The sequence below is a fragment of the Balaenoptera physalus genome (assembly GCF_965194825.1).
Source record: "Balaenoptera physalus genome assembly, chromosome: 19".
Lineage (NCBI taxonomy): Eukaryota > Metazoa > Chordata > Mammalia > Artiodactyla > Balaenopteridae > Balaenoptera > Balaenoptera physalus.
This window is the reverse complement of record NC_138900.1, coordinates 67,412,670-67,431,104: the sequence shown is the minus strand read 5'-3', so window position 1 is coordinate 67,431,104 and position 18,435 is coordinate 67,412,670. Positions and strand designations below refer to the sequence as shown.

The 18,435-nt window shown below is 60.1% G+C and overlaps 1 protein-coding gene and 1 long non-coding RNA gene across 2 annotated transcripts in view; both read left to right on the top strand.

The window, feature by feature from the left end:
* The first annotated feature begins 8,831 nt into the window (after positions 1–8,831).
* PIEZO1 (piezo type mechanosensitive ion channel component 1 (Er blood group)) overlaps positions 8,832–18,435 on the top strand; it is a 55,130-nt gene continuing 45,526 nt past the window's right edge. Inside the window, exon 1 of the mRNA XM_082437156.1 lies at positions 8,832–9,242. Within this exon, the coding sequence (XP_082293282.1) occupies positions 9,179–9,242 (64 nt within the window). The 5' untranslated portion in view covers positions 8,832–9,178. The remainder of the gene's footprint in view (positions 9,243–18,435) is intronic.
* On the top strand, positions 14,974–17,153 carry LOC309648525. Its single transcript, XR_014256699.1, has 2 exons — positions 14,974–16,519; positions 16,620–17,153. It is a non-coding gene; the product is annotated as an uncharacterized lncRNA (long non-coding RNA).

Sequence of the window (18,435 nt, the reverse complement as noted above, 5' to 3'; positions counted from 1 at the left end):
CCTTACCGTTTTTAAAGCAATTTCAGAAAACAAGAATAGCTGGCCTCTGCTGAGGTGTGCTGTGTGCAGGCCCCGGTCCCTGTGATTGGAACGCCTTATCTGTCTCACCCCTCAAATCAAACCTACAACCGGTACCCCATTTTGGGGTGAAGAGGCCGAGACTCACGGGGCACAGAGCGGGTGCGCCAGGGAGCTCTGTCTGCACCCCGACCTCTGCCTCTCAGTCTGCCGCTCTTCCTTCCCCGGAGACCAGACCGGAATCAGAGACTAGTGGTGGAATTCAGGCTTTCCGGGACTCCCCTGGGCCCTGCAGAGAGCGCCTCACCTGCAGCCACGGGGGAGCTTTTAATGGTCTTGGCTTGTAATGCGAGGTCCGTGGCCAAGTATGGAGGCAGCTTTCACCTTCAGTGAAGGCATTTGGGTCTCAGCCAGGATCGATCTGCACTTGGTCCACCAGGCAAGCTTGGACGCCATCCCTGGATGGAACAAAGAGGGAGGCTGCTTCCCCCAGGGTGAGTGACTCGGGCAGTCTCCTCTCCCCGCCAAGCCCTGGTCTCTTCATCCTACCAGGAGGACCTCAAGGGAACCTGGTCTCAGCAGGCTGCTGGGAGAGTCCTGGAAAAGGGAACTGGGCCTGAAACTCCCGCGTGGTTTCAGAGCAGGCGGGGGACTGCTCTGTGTCTTGCTCCTGTGGGTGTCCAGAGCAGTGCTCGCCAGTAGAAATGCAACAGGAGCCACGAGTGTAATTTAAACTTTTCTAGTAGCTACATTAAAAAAGTAAAAAGAATCATGTGACAGTAATTTTTAAAATATATCTTTACTCTGCCCATTATTTCCAGGATGTTATTTCAACTAGTAGTCAACATAAACTTATTAACGAGATATTTCCAGTTTTCTCACCATCATAATCATCACAAAGTACTGATCACTAATACCAATCATACTAAGTGTAGCATGTATCTTACACTGACAGCACATCTCAATTTGAAGCATGCTAAATTTTCATGGCGTACTCGATCTTTATTTCGAAATCATGAAATTGGAAAAGTGGACTCATGTGCCCAAGTTGTTCTAAGTAGGCTTAAAAGTTTTCCGGTAACGGCAAAGGGTGTTAGAATTAACTAAAGGCAAATGCAAGTGCAGCCCAGCTCCCAGCGGCTCCCCATTGCCCAGGGCCAGCTTGCGGAGCCCGGAGCAGGCAGGATGGGTGTGGCCGGGCACATGGAAGAGACGTGCGAGGACCCTGCAGCGCAGGAAGAAGCTCCTGGAGGCCGGAGGCGAGGGCCAACCCCAGGCCCAGCCCTGGAGCGGACGAGCATCCGCAGGGGCAGGTCTGCGGCTCAGCCTGGAGCTGCCAATCACGGAGGCGGAGACGTGGGGTGGGGGGTGGGAAGCCTAGCGTGGGCGTGGTCCGCGAGGGGCGGGGCCTTGTCCGTCACGTGGCTTCGCCCACCGAGGCCGTGGGGGAGGACTACGTAATGGGCGGGGCGAGCTCGCAGGGGGCGGGGCTGCCGCCAGGGGCTGGGCTGGGTGCAGACTCACTGCGCGCCAGGGCGGGAAGGTTCCAGGCGCTGCCGAGTTCCGACCTCACAGGCACACAGACCGGCCCAGCCGCGGCGCCGGCCGACGGGGTCACCTGGTCACTGCAGCCCCAGGGTCCTGCCACGTCCCGGCTTGCCTGCAGGGACCGCCCCCATGTCCTGACTCCTGCTGCCCTCCCGCCGCACCGTTTGCCCACTAGGGTGGCCCCACGTAGCAAGGCGTCCTCCGTGGTCAGAAGTCGTCCCAGGGAGAATGCCTAGACCTGCGTGAACAGCCTGACAGTAGGGCCGTGCCTGAGACCGAGGGGCTTGTTCCGAGGAAGCCAAAACGCCCCCGCGTCCGCCCAGCGCGTTCCTTCCCTCCACCCCAGGGCGAGCATGGGCATCTGTGCTCCTGACACAGGTGGGCACCCCTCCTGCCGTGGCCCGTGGACTGCACTCGAGGGGCTGTAACGTCCCACCTTTAGCACCTTGAAGGTCCCGCCACAAGCCACCCCGTCCAGGGTGAGCTGGGGAGTCCTGCATCTGAGAGCTCAAGGCCTGGCAGAGTGGAAGGTTAGTTGGTGCTAAGAGCTCGGGCTTGAAGTGAGACGGCCGTCCGTCCATTCAGCAGGATTTACTGATCTCCCACTATGCACCGGGCACCAAGCACGGAGCCCAGGAGCCCGTGGGGAGCGGCCAGTAGGGAAACATACTTAAACAAGTGTATAAATAGGCCCCTGGGAGAGCCTGACCCAGCAGAGGTGGATTGGGTGGGAGTGACGCTCCCTAGGGGCCTGGCCATGCGGATGGGCCGGCAGGGAGCAGCTTGAGGATGCCACGGTGGGGTCTGGGTGGGGCTGGGGGCCCTGGAGCTCGGGCAGTGAGGGCAATATGCTGGCACGAGGGGGCGTACATGGCCTCAGAGGGCATTTTGGTCTCTCCTAAGGGCAGTGGAAGCCTTATGCCGGCAGTATTTTGAAAGACTGTCCTGGGTGGATTGGGGCCAGGGAGAGGCTGATGCAGTTAGTTGGGCAGAAGCCCGTGGCTTTGGATCAGAGGGGTGGGTGGACTCAAGACGAGAGCAGACGCTGACCCTTGCCTGCAGCTGCGTGTGTGGCTGTGGGCAGGTGACCGAACTGCCCGAGAGGGTGTCCTGCAGGTCCACGGGGCCAGCCTGCAGGGTGCTGCCTCAGGGCGGAGCTCAGGAGCAAGAACTGATCGGTCACTAGCACGGGGCAGAGCCGGTGCATCCAAGGACTGGACAAGGAGGGCCCAGCCCAGGACTTTGGGAGTTGAAGGGAGGGACAGACCGTGTGGCCAGGGCAGGAATGATCACCAGCCCACAGAGGACTCAGAATACCCCCGAAAAAGTTTGAACTTCCTCCGAGGCTGGTGGGGAGGGAGGCGGTAGATCCGTGTTAACAGTAGATCAGTCGGTTGCTGTGTGGAGGACGGTGCGGGGCGAGAGGCCCAGTAGAGGCCGTGGCAGCCCTGCCGCTGAGATCGGATGGCTATAGGAAGGGAGGAGGGGGTGAGTGTGACCCATCAGGGCCGCCAGCTGAGCCGCTCACCTGGTGATGCTCGCCTGGTCCTCCCAGGCCTGGGTTGTAACGCCTGGTCGCTGAGGCTGCCCTGTCCCAGCCAGCCCCCGTCCGCTGCGCAGGACACCTGGGTTGTCTGTCCTGGATTCCTTCGGGATGTTGCTGGGGCAGTGAGATCTCAGAATCAATCCCCTTCCCAACAACCAGAGTGAAGAAGATGTAGAAATGGTGAGAAATGCCGTCTTCTCCCCTTAGCACCTCGCTCAGTGTAGCCTGAGTGGAGCCCTGCGGGGAAGGGATCCTCTGCAGGGAGAGGCCCAGGAGTTCTCGAAACCAGGACCCGGCAGAGGGCGGGCCGGTCAGCCTGGACTGTCCTTGGGCGCAGCACCCCCTTCTCCGAGCTCAGTTTCTCCACGTGTTATAAACACTTTCGTGTTACTGATTTTCTTTAGAACCACTGGTGCACTACTGACCCCCAGCCCCCAGGTCCTAATCCATGAAGGGGTGACGGGCCGTCTCACTCATGCCCCATGTTAACCTGCCTCCTCTGTCCCTTCACTCACCTGCTTTGTGCAAGTTTGGTGCTGGACATTTTCCACAGCTCCCACCCCTCATAATCCTAAGCATTGTCTGACGGTGGAAATGATCCCAGTTCATGGGGAGGGCCATGCTTCAGACACTTTCCCCGACCCAGCCTCTGCCCCCTGCCGCCCCCTCCCCTCCTCCCGTCCCCACTGCTGCCGGCTCAGTCCTCCTCCCGTGCCCTCCCAGGCAGAGCCAGGGAGGCACTCGATGCTGGCGTGGGCCAGGCGGCGGAGGGCTGGGCAGAGCCGTCGGTCTCAGCCAGGCATGTCACCTCTGTGAAGCCCCTCACCCTACTTGCCCCGCTAGCCTGTCAGCCACAGGGGATGCTGGGTGCGGGGCCGGTTCGTCTCTGCAGCTGGGCAGTGTCTGTGCCCGGGGCCGGTCCATCAGCCCCAACCTGATCATTTTGACCTGGTCCCTCCATCATCCCGACCAGCTGGAGTCCGGTTTTGCTGCCAAGATGGGGGTAGGGAAACCACTGACAAACTTCTAAAAGTTGGCTTCACGTGGAAAACCCAGTTATTCATCGGGCCACCTTTCCCCGCAGTGTGGGTTTAGAGCCCACGCCATTCCTGGAGGCGGCTTGTGAAGGGCTCGCAGCTACAGGCCCCTGTAGGCGCGTGTCTGCGTTGTAGGCGCCGATTGCCAGCCTCCCAACTCAGCCGGCCCGTGAGCCCGTGAGGCGGGCAGGTTCCAGACCGACTGGGAGCTGCAAGTGCAGACGCAGGCGCCACTGCTGACTCTGGTCCAGTCACGTCCTGAGCAGGGACAGGGCCGAGGGCTGGGCCGAGGGCAGCGAGGAGGCAGGGTCACTCGGCCGATTCCGGGTGGGCAGGTGGCTGGGAGGGGGCTCCGGTAGGACGGGTCCCTCAGAAGGAACCAGGCCTGGGAACCGCTGACAGGAGCATGACTTGGGCTTGTTCTCCGCTGGATCGATTCCTGGTCCTGTTTCCAGGAAAGGAGGGCTGGGGAGACTCAGTGGGAATGTACTTGGGGAATTTAAAAAATAATCCCCGATCTCATCAAGTCTCTGACCAGGAGTCAGGAGAACAATATTCAGAAGAAACAGACAACGTGGTTGCCTCTGGGGAGGCCCCCGGTGGAGGACGCCATAGTGTGGGCTGCAGGGAAATCCGCTTAGCCTCGTGAGAATCTCTCAAGTTAGTTGTTCATAGTGGTAAAAACCCATAATATAAAATTTATTATTTTAATCATTTTAAGTGCGCGATTCAGTGGCATTAAGTACATTCACGTTGTTGTGTAACCACCACCATTTGTAACCATTTCCTGAACTTTCTCATCATCCCAAAAAGAAAGTCCATGCCTGTTAAGTAGTAACTCCCCGTTCCCTTCTGCCCTCAGCCCCGGGAACCTCTAATCTAGCTTCCATTTTTATTAATTTGTCTATTCTAGATGTTTTATATAAGTGGGATTGTGCAGTACTTGCCCATTTGTGTCTCACTTCTTTTTGCTGAGCAGAATGTTCTCAGGGTTCATCCAGGTTGTAGCAGAATCAGTACTTTCCTTTTCACGGCCAGATATTGTTTCATTGTGTGGAGGGACCACATTTGGTTTATCCACTCATCTGTTCACGGACACTTCTCAGAAATAAGTTGTAAGTGTAGAGACAGGTAAGGATGACGATGTTATCCTTGGGGAAAAGTTAAACCTGAGTGACAAGGGCCCCTCTGATGACACTCTTGCCTCGGCCCTTCCTCTCTCCATGGGGGACCTGACCACTCCTGCTTTTCCAAGACTAAATTACTATTTTTTTAATTTAATTTCTCTTTTATATTGGAATATAGTTGATTTACAATGTTGTGTTAGTTTCAGGTGTACAGCTAAGTGATGCAGTTATATGGACACATATCCATTCTTTTTCAGATTCTTTTCCCATGTAGGTTATGACAGACTATTGAGTAGAGTTCCCTGTGCTATAACAGTAGGTCCTGTTGACTATCTATTTATATATAGTAGTGTGTATATGTTAATACCAAACTCCTAATTTATCCCCACCCGCACCCCGCATTTCCCCTTTGGTAACCATAAGTTTGTTTTCAAAGTCTGTGAGTGTGTTTCTGTTTTGTAAATAAGTTCACTTGTATCTTGTTTTTTTAGATTCCACACATAAGTGATATCATACGATATTTGTCTTTCTCTCTCTTTTTTTTTTTTTTTTTTTGGTCCGTAGCATGCATGTGGGATCTTAGTTCCCCAGCCAGGGATCGAACCTGTGCCCCCTGCAGTGGAAGCGGGGATTCTTAACCACTGGACCAGCAGGGAAGTCTCTCTCTGTCTGACTTACTTCACTTAGTATGATCATCTTTAGGTCCATCCGTGTTGCTGCAAATGGCATTATTTCATTCTTTTTACAGCTGAAGAGTATTCCACTGTAAATATGTGCCACATCTTCTTTATCCATTCATCTGTCGATAGACATTTAGGTTGCTTCCATGTCCTGGCTATTGTGAATAATGCTGCAATGAACATTGGGGTGCATGTATCTTTTTGAATTACGGTTTTCTCTGGATATATGCCCAGGAGTGGGATTGCTGGATCATATGGTAGCTCTATTTTTAGTTTTTTAAGGACTCTCCATACTGTTCTCCATAGTGGTTACATTTCTATTTTAATCAACAAGTGCGGTAGGACCCCGAGCCATGGGGTGGTAGGGTAGAAATGGCTTTGGGCTTGGAATCAGGAAAGTTGGCCTTAAGGCCTGGCTTGTCCTTTGGCAAATGACGTCCCCCCCTCGGGCCCCCCCCCCCCCCCCGTGTCCTCATCTGCAAAGGATTAGAACCTGCATTACTGAACAGGCAGGACTGCCCCCGCCCCCTACTTGGCAAGTCGGCAGGTTGGGAAGTTCTTCTGCTGAGAATCTGTCCCCACTGTGCTCTTGTAAAATGAATGTATTTTGTGAATAGGTGATACATGTATACAGCAAAACCCCACAAGACAGAAAGGCATTTCAGCAACCACTGTTCGCCTCCCGTCCGATAGTGCAGCTGCGCCCCTGCTGGCCTGGCTATGGCTTGTGTCCCTCCCAGAGACTGTGTCCACGAAGGCCAGGCGTGGGCCAATGCCTCTGCTTTTCCCGGTTGTAATTCTGTATCTTAGGGATTGTTCCATATTGATACACAGAGAGTTGCTTCACTCTCTAACTGCTTTGAAGCGCCCCACGGCAGGATACACGGTGATTTCTTCTAACAGCTCCTAAATTTGCCAGAACAGTTCGTTTCTTTCCTGTCTTTCGCTGCTCACAATTCTTGGAAGCATACGTTCTGCTCCTCTGCAGGGAAAGTCCTTTCTTTGTTCTGGAGCCAGACGGGAGGGTGGGAAGCGCTGTGAGCCAGGTCCCCGAAGCTGCGGGGGTGCTGGGGGCCTGCCTGCCCAGGGCTCTTGTCTCCTCATCCCCATTCTGAGTCCTCCTGCTTCCCCCTCAGACTTTGCTCTTGGGACAGAGTCTAAAACCTTGTAACCTAGGCCTTAGAAGGACTTAGCTTAAGGGAGTGGTTTTTAAGCTTTTTGTTGTTTTTGCATTTAAACCCTTTATGCAAACAAGGCCCGGCGTGGGTGAACATCAGTGTCCCCAGAGGGGCCCCCTGCTGTCCCCTGGTCACCCTGAGGGCAGGCCAGGCAGAGGGCAGGGTGGGGGGAGCCCTAACCCCAATGCTGTGTCTGTTCTGCCTGTTGTCTCTCCCTCTCCCTCTGCCCTCCTCTCTCCAGTCCACAGCCCTGTTAAGAATGACGAGGGTGAGTAACCGAGGGGACCGATGGTAACCCCTCAAGGGTGTGCGTTACTTCACGTCACTTTTACATGTTCTCCTCTTAAATCTTCACAGCTTTGCAGCCGGCCCCCATCCCATCTCACAGATGCCCCCCAAGGCTCAGAGAGGGGGCTGGCCTCTTGGGCAGAAGGCCGGCAGCCAGTAGAGCTGCCGTGGGCTGTCCTTCGGTCATCTCTCTGGACGCTGGTGCTGCTCGGAGACCCTGGCCACAATCCCTGCCAAGGGACGGCCTCAGGCGGCCAGGTTCAGGCCTAACCTTGAGGGTGGTTCTAGCCATCTCTCTAGAGGCTGGGAATAGGCAGCATTTACAGGTGGGTCCTGGGACTCTCAAGGAGCTCAACCCCATGTCCCCAGCCTCCTTTGGTCTCTGACCGTGGGGAGGAACCCCGAGGCTACAAGTCTCAAGGGGCCTAGAGAAAGTCCAGGGTCAGACATGACCCCAGGAAGGAGCAGGCAGGACGAGAGGCAGGGAGAAATCCAGTCAGCACTGAAACACCAGATTTCATCAAAGTCCCCATTTCTGGCTTTTGAAGAGTGGGAGGGTCTGGGCCTGTGTTGGAGCTGGGATGGTTGGCCAGCTGGAGCCGGGCGGTGCCATCTGCAGGCTCTGGGTCCCCACCGCACCCATCAGCTTCCTCAGGCCCTCACCCGGTCCTGGGTCCCGTCACCCTCGGTGGACTCTGCCTTACACACTGAGTGGCTCTTTTTCCCTCCTTTCCCAGCCCGATTCAAGGGTGGAGAAGGCCAAACTGGGGTGGCCAGGTGAAGTGCCCAGCGCAGCCTGGGCTCAGACCCTGGCCTGGCCGCCCAAGGGCGGTTATCGCCTCCCTCCTATGGCAGAGGGATCAGGGCAGAGCTGGCGGTGGTGGCAGGCGCGGGTGGAAGCGGCCCCCAGCCCCTGTCGGACCTCAAGGGCCTCCCACCCGACATCCAGCCTGGCCGCGGCCCTGGCCCTGCGGGCGGGGCCTCCGAGCCACCCCACGGTCCCCAGGGGGCGCTGCGGGTCCGCGTCCGCGGGAGCAAAGCTTCAGCTGCTCCTGCAGTGCGGAGCACAGTTGCGGGTGGCGTGCTGCCGCGGAAGCCCGGCGACAGGGACCCTTTCTTGAGCCCTCCGGGCCGGGACCGCTGGGGGAGAAGCGGCCCCCGCCCGCCCCCACGCGACTCCGAGCGGCAGCGCCAAGGCTGTTGAGGGTGGAGGTCTTCTCGGGGAGTGCGCCGCACGGGGGTCCCCGGTCCCCGCTGGCCGGCCCCGGCCGGGAGGGCTGGTGGGGGGCGCGGGCAGCACGGAGCGGCGGAGCGGGTGCTGGGGGGTGCCGGGGCGTGCCGGGCCGTCGGGAAGGCGCGGGGGCGGGCACGCCGGGAGGGCGGGGGCCGAGCTTATAAAGGCCCGCGGGCGGGCTGAGGGGAGGGAGCTGCTGAGCCGCGTCCTGCCCTGCTCGGCTTCCGCGAGCCGCCGAGAGCTGTGCCCTGCGCTCCGCTGCGGCGCAGGGTTGACACCGGAGCGAGCGCGGGCCCCAGCCGTTGGCACCGGCGGGGCGCGGCGGACCCCGGGCCTAGGAGGAGGACCAGGGGGGCGCGGAGGCGCTCGTGTCCCCACCGACCAGCCGGGGTCCTGGCCACTGCGCGCGGCACGTGCGGCGACCCGCCCTGTGCGCCATGCGCCGGCCGCGGCTCCCCAGCGCCGCCCTTTAGCGCCGCGGCGGCCGAGCGACCCCGGGCCGGCCCCGCGGGCCCCTCGGGCATGGAGCCGCACGTGCTCGGCGCCGTCCTCTACTGGCTGCTGCTGCCCTTCGCGCTCCTGGCTGGTGAGTGGGGGCGTGCGCGGCGGGCTCTGGTCTGGGACGGGGTCTACGTCCCCGCTCCCGGTTTCCGGCCCGGCCGCCCAGCGAGGCTGGCGGGGCGAGGACCGTGCGCGGGCGGGCGGGCGCGGAGATTCCCCGGGACGCGCGCGGCCCTGGGCGCCCGCATTCCAGAAGCATGAGAGCGCCGGGGAGGCCGGGGCCCCGTCCCAGCGCCAGGCTGGGAGGGCGGCGGCGGGGTGGCGGGCAGATGGCACCCGGGCGGCCACAGGGGCGGGCGGCGAGCGACCCCCGGAGAGGGCGGCTCGTGCCTACGCCCTGGGGCGCTGAGAGTAGGGGCACGAGGGTGGGGGAATGTCGGCTCCTATGTGAGGGGCTGGGGCGTCGGTGAGGGGGGCACGAATCTCTTTTTTCTCTTTCGTGTTTAAAAAAAAAAACAAAACTCAAATTTGCATCACGACTTCCTGACCAATCTGGGAGAAGGCGGGCTTCCTGCCTGGAGCTGTTTAATCTGGAGCCTCCGGAGGCTCTAACGGCGTTGTGCCCTGGGCTCGGCCCCCCTCACTCTTCCCCTTCCCGTCCCCACCCCCCAGCCGGACTAGGGCAGGCCCATGCTCTGGTAAACACAGTTGGGGTTCCTCCCTGCCGCCCTGGTGTCCTGGCTTACTCCGCTGGGCTCTAGTGCTGCGAGAGGGGCCGGGCAGGTTGTGCCCCGGGCTGGGGGAGGGAATGCCCCGCAGAAGGCTCTGGTCTTGGTATCAGAGCTGAGGGTCCGCAACCCTGGCACGAGTGTCCGCTGCTTGCCATGTCATCGGTGTCCCTTCCGGAAAGCTTGTAGTTGTGGTTCCCGTTGCTCCATGGCCCCTCCCCTCTGCACCCCTCCTGGCCTCCCTGTGCCCAGGGCAGAGTGCCCGAGACTCACTTCACCCTTCACAGGCCGGCCCTTGGCCCTCCGCTCCCTCCACTGGGGCTTTCTCTACTGGGTGTGAGCTGGAAAGTGGTCTGATTAAATTAATTCACGGAAACATGGAAGGGTTTGCAATGTGAGTCTGCCTGTTGGGTGAAAACTTGTCAGACCATGGTGGGTGTTGGTGTTTTTATGCTGAAAGCCTTTCCAGAGCCTCTGAAATCACTCCAGGTGGAATCTGCCAACTTCTGTTATAGGTAGGAGCGGGCTCCAAGTGGGCTAGGAATGTGCGACCCAGAGCAGCCTGCACTCGGCTCCCAGACAGACTGTGTTTTGATTTGTAGCAGAGAAAGGTGGTGAGACTTGGGAAAATTTTCAGGACAGGAATCAATGAAAACCATTGAGGTCAGGGAGGAGGGTCTGAGTCAGCCTTGTACGGACAGGACAGTCCGGGATGTGCTCGGGAGAGCGCAGGGTCCGCCGGCCTTTCTCCTCGTGCCTCTGGAGAGTAGACGTTAACAGGCTAGCAGAACAGACCCAGCTGGACGTCCGGCTCAGAAGCCGGTAAGCTTCTCAAAGGGGCAGGTTGGCCTCGGACGGCCCCGCAGCACACCTGCAGCCTCCTTAGGCTGCGAAGCCAGGAGGGGAATTGGGTAGGCTTGCGCGGGTGGGCGCTCGCTCCTGAAGGGCGCGCCTCCCCACACGGTGCAGTCTACGCATTCAGGGTCAGCAGACTTTTTCTGTGATGGGCTGGATAGTAAATATTTTCACATCATGAGCTCTTCTGGTATTTTTTCCAACCATTAAAAAATGTAAACACCACTCCTAGCTTGTGAACTATAGCAGAACAAGTGGTGGAGCCAGGCTCAGCCCCAGGGCCAGAGTTTGTTGACCCCGAGAATTAATCTGTGTTCTTCGGGCTCTTGGCTGTAACCCAAGTGGGTGATTTGGCGGGGGAGGGTAGGTCTCTCGGTCTCTGGATGCAGAGGCGGCACTAGCTCAGGGTTCCCACCTGGGCCATATCGGAGTCACCTGAGAGCTGTTCACATCCTGATGAATCATTCTCTGTGCACTTGGCTCAGCTTTCCTGTAAATCTAAAACTGTCCCCAAAATGAAGTCTGTTAATCAAAACCCTGACACCCTGGCCATGCCCCTCATGGATTCTGTGTCTGGGTGTGGGGCTTGGCCTTCCATATTTTCTCTTGAGCTTTGTGGGAGGGTGATATAGAGCCGGCCAAGAGCCCTGCGCAGTGACACCTGAGAGGCTGGAGGCCGGCTCTCGGGTCCGGGCTTGGGCAGCTCCTGAGGGACCTCGCTGGGCTGCTGCCTTCTGAGCGCTCCTCACTCTGTGACGAGCTTTGGTGGAGTTGGTTAGTTCTGCGGTGTTTCCCAGTGAGTGGTGGGTGCTGGATGAGGCCGTCAGAGGGTATTGGTCAGACCTGTGCCTGTGCTGGCTCAGGCAGCGGCCGCAGTGAGGGTTTGGGTCATCCTGGGGTGCCCCTTGCCCCCCAAAATCCTACCTCCACCTCGTCACAGCAGAGACTCCCTAGCCACCCCCCGCCCCCCCAGGAAGGGTGACGGCCTTCGACATCTCACCTGTGGTCCCTGCAGCCCTGGGGGTCAGGATCCAGAGCTGGAAGGTTCTAGAGAGACGTCAGGACAGAACACTTTGTGATTCCCACGGAACGGACCCGCCCCGCGACTCGACCTAACGGGCAGCCCAAAAGCAACACTGTAGCCCAAAGGCAGGTGGTTAGAAGGCAGTAACTGTATCACTGACAGGGAAACACATGCAGGGTGGCAACATGGCTTCCGCCTGCGGGATGGATGGGGCTCCGGCCTCGTGGACACGCCCACCGCACGCCAGCGTCGTCACCTGCGCCAGCCTGATTGTCACTGCCGTGTCACCGTTTAGAATGGGGACACTTCCTCCTTTTTATCGTGTTTTCACCATCACCGTCTTAACAGCCCTGTGAGGCTGGCAGGAAGGCAGTGAGAAGACAGAGGCCTGGGATAGCGGGGCCCTGTTAGAAACCCAGGCCTGGGAGTTCCCTACCCACCCCCTGGTGGTGACACCCCGCTAGGCTCTCAGGCTGGCAGTGAGCCTGGGGCCGCCCCTTTCAGAGGCCCCGAGAGCTGAGGGTAGGTCTCGCTTTCATCTGCCACCTTGTGGGGGAGACTTGGCCTCCTGCAGCCCCTCCGAGAACTGAATAAGTCGCAGGACTCGGGTGCCCGGTTGACGGGACCCGAGGGCTCAGTGTGCGTGATCAGGGAAGGGGCTGGGGTCGACCCAGGAGCCGAGGACAGGTCATCTGTGGTCATCTTGCAGGTGGCCATCCCAGCAGCAGTCAGGCCCAGTGGGAAGGGTCCTGCGGGGCAGTGTTGATTGGGGGGGGGGGGCGGGGTGACAAGCGTCTCAGATCCTGTCCCTGGGGCTGCTTCCTGGGCAGTGTCTCTCCTTCTGACACTTTTGGTGCTCAAAGATGGAGAGGGAAAGGGGCCCATCTGCTCTGAGCACAGCTGCAGGGGACTGCCTTCTGTGGCAGGGCCCCTACAGGGGTCGAGGGTATCCCCTGCCCCCGCTCTGCCCCACCAGCACAGTCTTTAGGGCCCAGTGTGAGCTGCCTCCTACAGGAAGCCACTCTTGACCACCCTGGTCCTCAGGAATCCCCTTTTCCTTAGAATTCAATGAAGTCTTGGTCTTTGCTTTGTTATCTGTTTTAGAAATATATAGACTTTTTTTATGTGGATTCTTCTGTTTGTAGACTTTTTCCCCCTGGTTACCAAAGCAATGTCATTCTTCCTCGTGCTGCAGACTCCAGGAGTCACAGAAGTGGGTCAGAGGGCCGCTGTGTCTGCTGCGCAGCAGCTGGAGCCTGAGGCTCTCTTCAGGGGGGTCGGTGCTCTGCCTGTGAGCTCTGCCCCACTCCTGACCTTTGAACCCCTCTGAGTTGAGTTAAGCCTGTTTTCTGCATGAGGAACCTGGGGCTTGGGGGACTAGAACACAGGCGAGAAAGGATGAATCTGGGGGTGAAATCTTTTCCTTCTCAGGGCAGGTGAGTCCCACACCTGCTGGCGGGGTGGGAGAACCTGGGGTGGGAGGTCTCAGGGAGGAGAGGGGGAGGCTGGCCTTGCTGGAGGGGCTTGTGGGTGGCACCAGCATCTGTCCCGCTCTGAACCTGCCAGGCCCTCACCCCTCTGTCTGGGCCTCAGTTTCCTTGCCTGTAAACAAGACAATAAAAGCTTGAAGGCCGATCCCAGGTTTCTGATCTCTTGGTCCCTGGACAGGGCAGGGCAGGGCAGTCCTGGGGGGCCGAGTGGAAGAGCCGCCCACCACCAGGTCCTGAATGTGCAGAGCTGCCCGCCGGCCACAGGCCGTTTCCAGGCGGGGAGGCATGGTGTCCAGAGCCACCATGAGTGACACCCGCCTGCTCAGATTCCCGTGCTCACGTGGGACCTTTCCCCGAGTTCATTCAAGCATTCTCTCACCCAGGTCTCGTGGGACGGTGCTCCGGGCAGGCGTCTAGGTTCTGGTTCAGGGCCAGTGGCGGTGGGCATGGGAGGGGCTGGGCCCATTCTCCTCTCTAATGGAAGCCGAGGTTTCCTTGGCTGTAAAGGGAGGTGTGGGTCCCCTGCAGCTCCCGGCGCCTTGGTTCTGTAAGTGCCTTTGCCGTATTTATTCACGCTGCGCTTTCCCAGATGGGAAAGAAACACAGTGCAGCCAGTGACGCCATACAGAACAAGGTCCAGGCTGGGCGGGGCTGGGGGGAGGCGGGCACCCAGCAAGGCTGGTCTGCTGGAGGGAGAGAAGTTGCCAGCCAGGCCGGGGAGGGGGCAGGATGGCAGATCCAAGGCTCCAGATCAGTGCAGCCCTCCAGGGTCCAACCGTCTGTGGAAGGAGGGGAACAGGTGGCCTGGTAGCTGGGGGGCCCCCATCCCCTCGTGGTGGCCAGTCGGAGGGTTGGGTTGGGGTGGAGAGGGCAGGGCAGTGCCGAGTGGACAGTCGGGGCCGGAGAGACCTGAGGCTTGACCCGCCCCCTCCCGCCCCCATCCCCATTTTGATTCTTTAATTTAGTGTTAATTACACAAGTAATGTATCAATACTTGTCATAAAACAGTGAAGTGTTGGGTCAGATGAGACTAAGTTCCTTCTTTAATCCTTTTTTCCTGCTCTCAGAAGGAAGGCCCAGGTCAGCGGCTGGGGCCCAAGGTTGCTGTGTCCCCACCTGTGAGGTTAGGTGGCTGCGGGTCTTTGGGGCCACGGCAGCGCCCCCGCCCACCCCGACACGTGTGAGAGCGTTTCTTGGGGTGGCCTGGGGTCAGCAGCCTCTGCCCTGGAGAGGAGCCTGCAAGGCTGGGGCTGGCGCTGCAGGCAGCCCTGTAAAAGCCGCCGACTGCGATGGGCATCGCCCGGCCCAGCCCAGCCGCCCGCTGCCGCCAGGGCACCCTCAGGCCGACGTGCGTGGCCCGCGCTTCCCTGTGCCGTCTCGGGCCTTTGCCGAGTGGGGCGGGTCAATTTTTCTGGTGTGTTTTAATAACATAATTATAGGGAGTATTTTTAGTTGCCTGTAACGGCCGACTGTTTACCAGGCTCCGACCTGCACGCTGTTTTTCTCCGTGAGTATATATAGCCGGGCCTCTTCTCCTTCCCCGGGGTCAGGCTAAAGAGGGACCGTGGCCACCTCAGCTGCCTCCTGTGGTTTCCTTTGCCAGCGAACGGGCGGCTGAACCGGGCCCAGCGGCTTCCGCCGAGCGGGAGGGGTCTGGGGGCTGCTGTCCTTGAGAGCAGGTGGGGGGGCCGGGGTGGGCGGGGCCTCCATCCTGGGGTCCTAACCGCTGGCCGCGTGGGGGGACGTATCCCATGCAGGGAGCTGAGGCGGGAGGGACGCGCCTCTCAGGCCCCCGGCAGTGCCCAGGTGTGCCGGCCGGGCCCGTCCCCCCAGCTCTCCCCGCCTCCCCTGCCCTTCAGTGGCCTCCCGTGGATCCTCTGGGGAAAACAAAAGAACAGAACTGCTATGTGCACAGATTCCTTGGGCCTGCGGGAGCAGCCAGAGGCCCGTGATTGTGGCCTGGGCCGTGGCTGGGTCTGCATGGGCAGAGCGGGAGCGGACACAGCCCGGCTCCCGGGCAGGGGCCTCCGAGCAGGAGCCTCAGCGGCCTCAGGCCTGGGCCTCGGGCGCTCTCACCTCCTGGCACTGCCAGGGCCTGTGACCTGTGGCCGCCCCCAGTCACACCCCAGCCTCCCCTCGGGGCCCCAGGGTCCTGTTCTGCCTCCCTCTCTCTCATTCACTTGATTTCTGATTACGGTTAAAACACCATTTGAAACAAGGCGTCATCATAACAGCATTAACGGGAGCTTTTCAAAGGGAAACTCAACCGTCTGTGCCGCTACCCCCAGCTCAGCTGTTTCATCCTCTCCTCCCCGTCGGTGGCCAGGGATCGTAGTGACCACGGGACACGCCCAGGAGCTCTGAGGGGCTTTGTGCCACGTGAACCTGTCTCCCCTGCTGGGGGGGGGTGGGTTGTCCCTGGGCTGCTTCACGGAGGGGCAGGTCACCCTCACTGCCGAGGCCCCGGTCCCCGTGTGCCGGTGTGGGCCGCCGGCGGTGACTGTCCTCTCCAGCTGGCCGCCACGTGGGCACACAGCGCTGCATCGTTTCTCTACCTCAGCGTCCCCCCGTCCCCCAGCCCCCTGCAGCCTCCACCCATGTCCGCAAGCATCACCCGCCGCCTGGACAGACAGGGGCCTCGGCACACCCAGCCCCAGGCTTGCGGCTCTGCGTCCAGATGCATCCCATGGCCAAGTGGCCTTCCCGGGACATCCGAGAGCTGCCCACGGGGGCCCCTCAGGACGAGCCTCCACTCACTTTCCGGCCTGCTGCCAGCAGCACATTCGCTCCTGAGAGGGGGGCACTAGTGGCTTTTCATGTCACAGATGAGCACCCCGGGGGCAGAGTTCTCGCCCGTGACACTCCTGCCTCCCGGGAGCCCCGCCCCCACTCACGTCAGTGTCTGGGGTGACCCCCCCCCCCCCCGCAGTTCCTCTGGCTGCGTCTCTTCCTCCACCAACCTCCAGCTTGTATCTGGTCTCCCAACTCCCCCAGCTTGTCCTCGCCCCGGAACCTGCCGGCTGTCCCCCTGCCACCACCTCCTGTGGCTGCCCTCCTCCCTCCCAGACGCTTGGTCACTCAGCCGCCTCCTACGCGTCACTCGCTCGGCAAACGTGTCTGGAGAACCTGCCTGTGCCAGGCCCTGCTGTAGGCTCTGGGGTCCCGACAGAGCCCCCAGGGGAGGACGGCACAGTCCACGCGTAGAGCTTTCCACTGAGACGTCAGGCCCTCGCAGTAAAGGGTCGGGCCTTACGTGTTCTGTCTGGTGGGTTGACAGTCAAGCACATCTGCCCACCTCCCCAAACGAGATGGAGAATGTTTCTGCCCTCCCGCTCACCCGCCTCGACTCTGACCTCTTTCCCCAGGTCGGTTTTGCCTGCACTGGGGGAGTCCGTGCTCGAGGGACCACCGGGGTGTGTACTTCTGTGTCTGCTGCCTTCCGTGCCTTCACATCTCTGGGATGTGACTCTGTGTGCTGGTGGTTCCTTCTTTCTGGTGCTGACTAAGGTCTCCTGAACGCACTGCCACGTTTGCTTATCCGATCACCTGTTGCGCCTGGCAGGTAGGCGCGAGGCTGCTAGCCGCATGCGTCTCCGCGGACACACGCTTGGATTTCATTCACTTCTGGCCGTGGGGTTGCTGGGTTGCGGGCATCGCATGTTCACTGCAAGGAAGCTTCGATCTGTCCTCCTGGTTGTCGTTTAGGGGACGCTCCAGGGCGCTACACCCTCGCCACACGTGGTGTTGGCCTCTGATTTTAGCTGGTTTGGGGCGTGCAGTGGCATCTCCCGCGACTCCAGTCTTTGTTACCCGGATGCCGATGATGTTAATCACCTTGGACATCTTCTCTGGCACGTGTCTCTAAGACTCCTTCACCCATTAAAAAAAATTGGACTGTCTGTCTTTTTATTTCTGGCTCTGGGGGTTTGTTGTGGACTCGAGATTGTAAGCTCTTTAGCACCTGTTTGTACCGCACGTGGTTTTCCCTGCCTGTGGCTACGATCCTAAGTGTCTTCTTTATGGTGTCCAGTTCACAGCTAATCATCTTCTTTATGGGGTTCAGTTCAGAGCAGGTGTTTTTGATTCAAAGTCCCGTGAGCGCGGATGCTTCTGGCTGGGACGTCCTCTCCCGTGCCCCCGAGCTGGTGGCTGTGACCCGGTGCCTGGCTCGTGGGGTCCCTGAGTGTTTCCTGGCGGGTGGGCCGCTCCGCTCACTGGGCTGGGCCTTCCCACTTCCTCCCCGCCCTGCCCGTGCCCGTGCCCTCCGCTCGCCCTCTGTCCCGTCCCGTCCCGTCCCGTCCCGTCCCGTCCCGTCCCATCCCATCCCATCCCGTCCCGTCCCATCGCATCCCGTCCCATCCCTCCCCTCCCTCCCCTCCCCTTCCCTTCCCTCCCCTCCCCTCCCCTCCCCTCCCCTCCCCTCCTCTGCTGCCTGCCCAGCCCTCTGCCCGCTCTCAGATCTCCTCTGGGGCCTCTGTCCCACCGTATGCAGGCTCTTGTCCTGGTGTCGCTCCTGCGGTCGGACTGTCACTCTGCCCTTCTGCGTGGCCTCCCCTGGGACACCTGTTGGATGAAGCGGATTCCTTTCAGCCGCTGCAGAGACGGTCCCAGTCTCCAGACCCCCGTTCCTGGGGTTCCCAGGGACGCAGTGACCATCTCTGTGCTCACCTGCTTTCCCTTCTGAGTGTTCCACTCAGGATAAGCTCCCCGGAGTCAGACCCCGAGTCCCAGGACAGGACAGACTCGCTGTCGGACGCACACCTGGTGCTTTGGCAAGTGCAGCCTCGCCCGAGTGGGCACAGCCAGGCCCTGGCGTGTAGCGTCCTGTGTGACCCTCCCGGGAGGCCTGTGCGGTCTCCCCGGCAGACGAGCCGCCTGCGGTCCTCGGGGCCTGTCCGCGTCCAGTCTGGCTCCCTCCTCTCTCCTGCGGCCGGCTCAGCTTAGCACACGCTCCATGCTCACACACTGAGCTCGACAGACACACGCTGGGCCCGTGTCTCCACTCTGTGCGGGAGGCACCCGCCTGGGTCCTCTCCACCCTTGCTGGCGGGGTGGTGCCTCTTTGTCCCTCGGCCCTTGTTTTCTCGTTACTGTCACTACAGCTTGGCTACTGCCCGGTCCTGTGGGTGGCAAGCGGACAGAGGCAGAGGCTGTGACAAGCGGGCACTGCCCGAGGCCCCG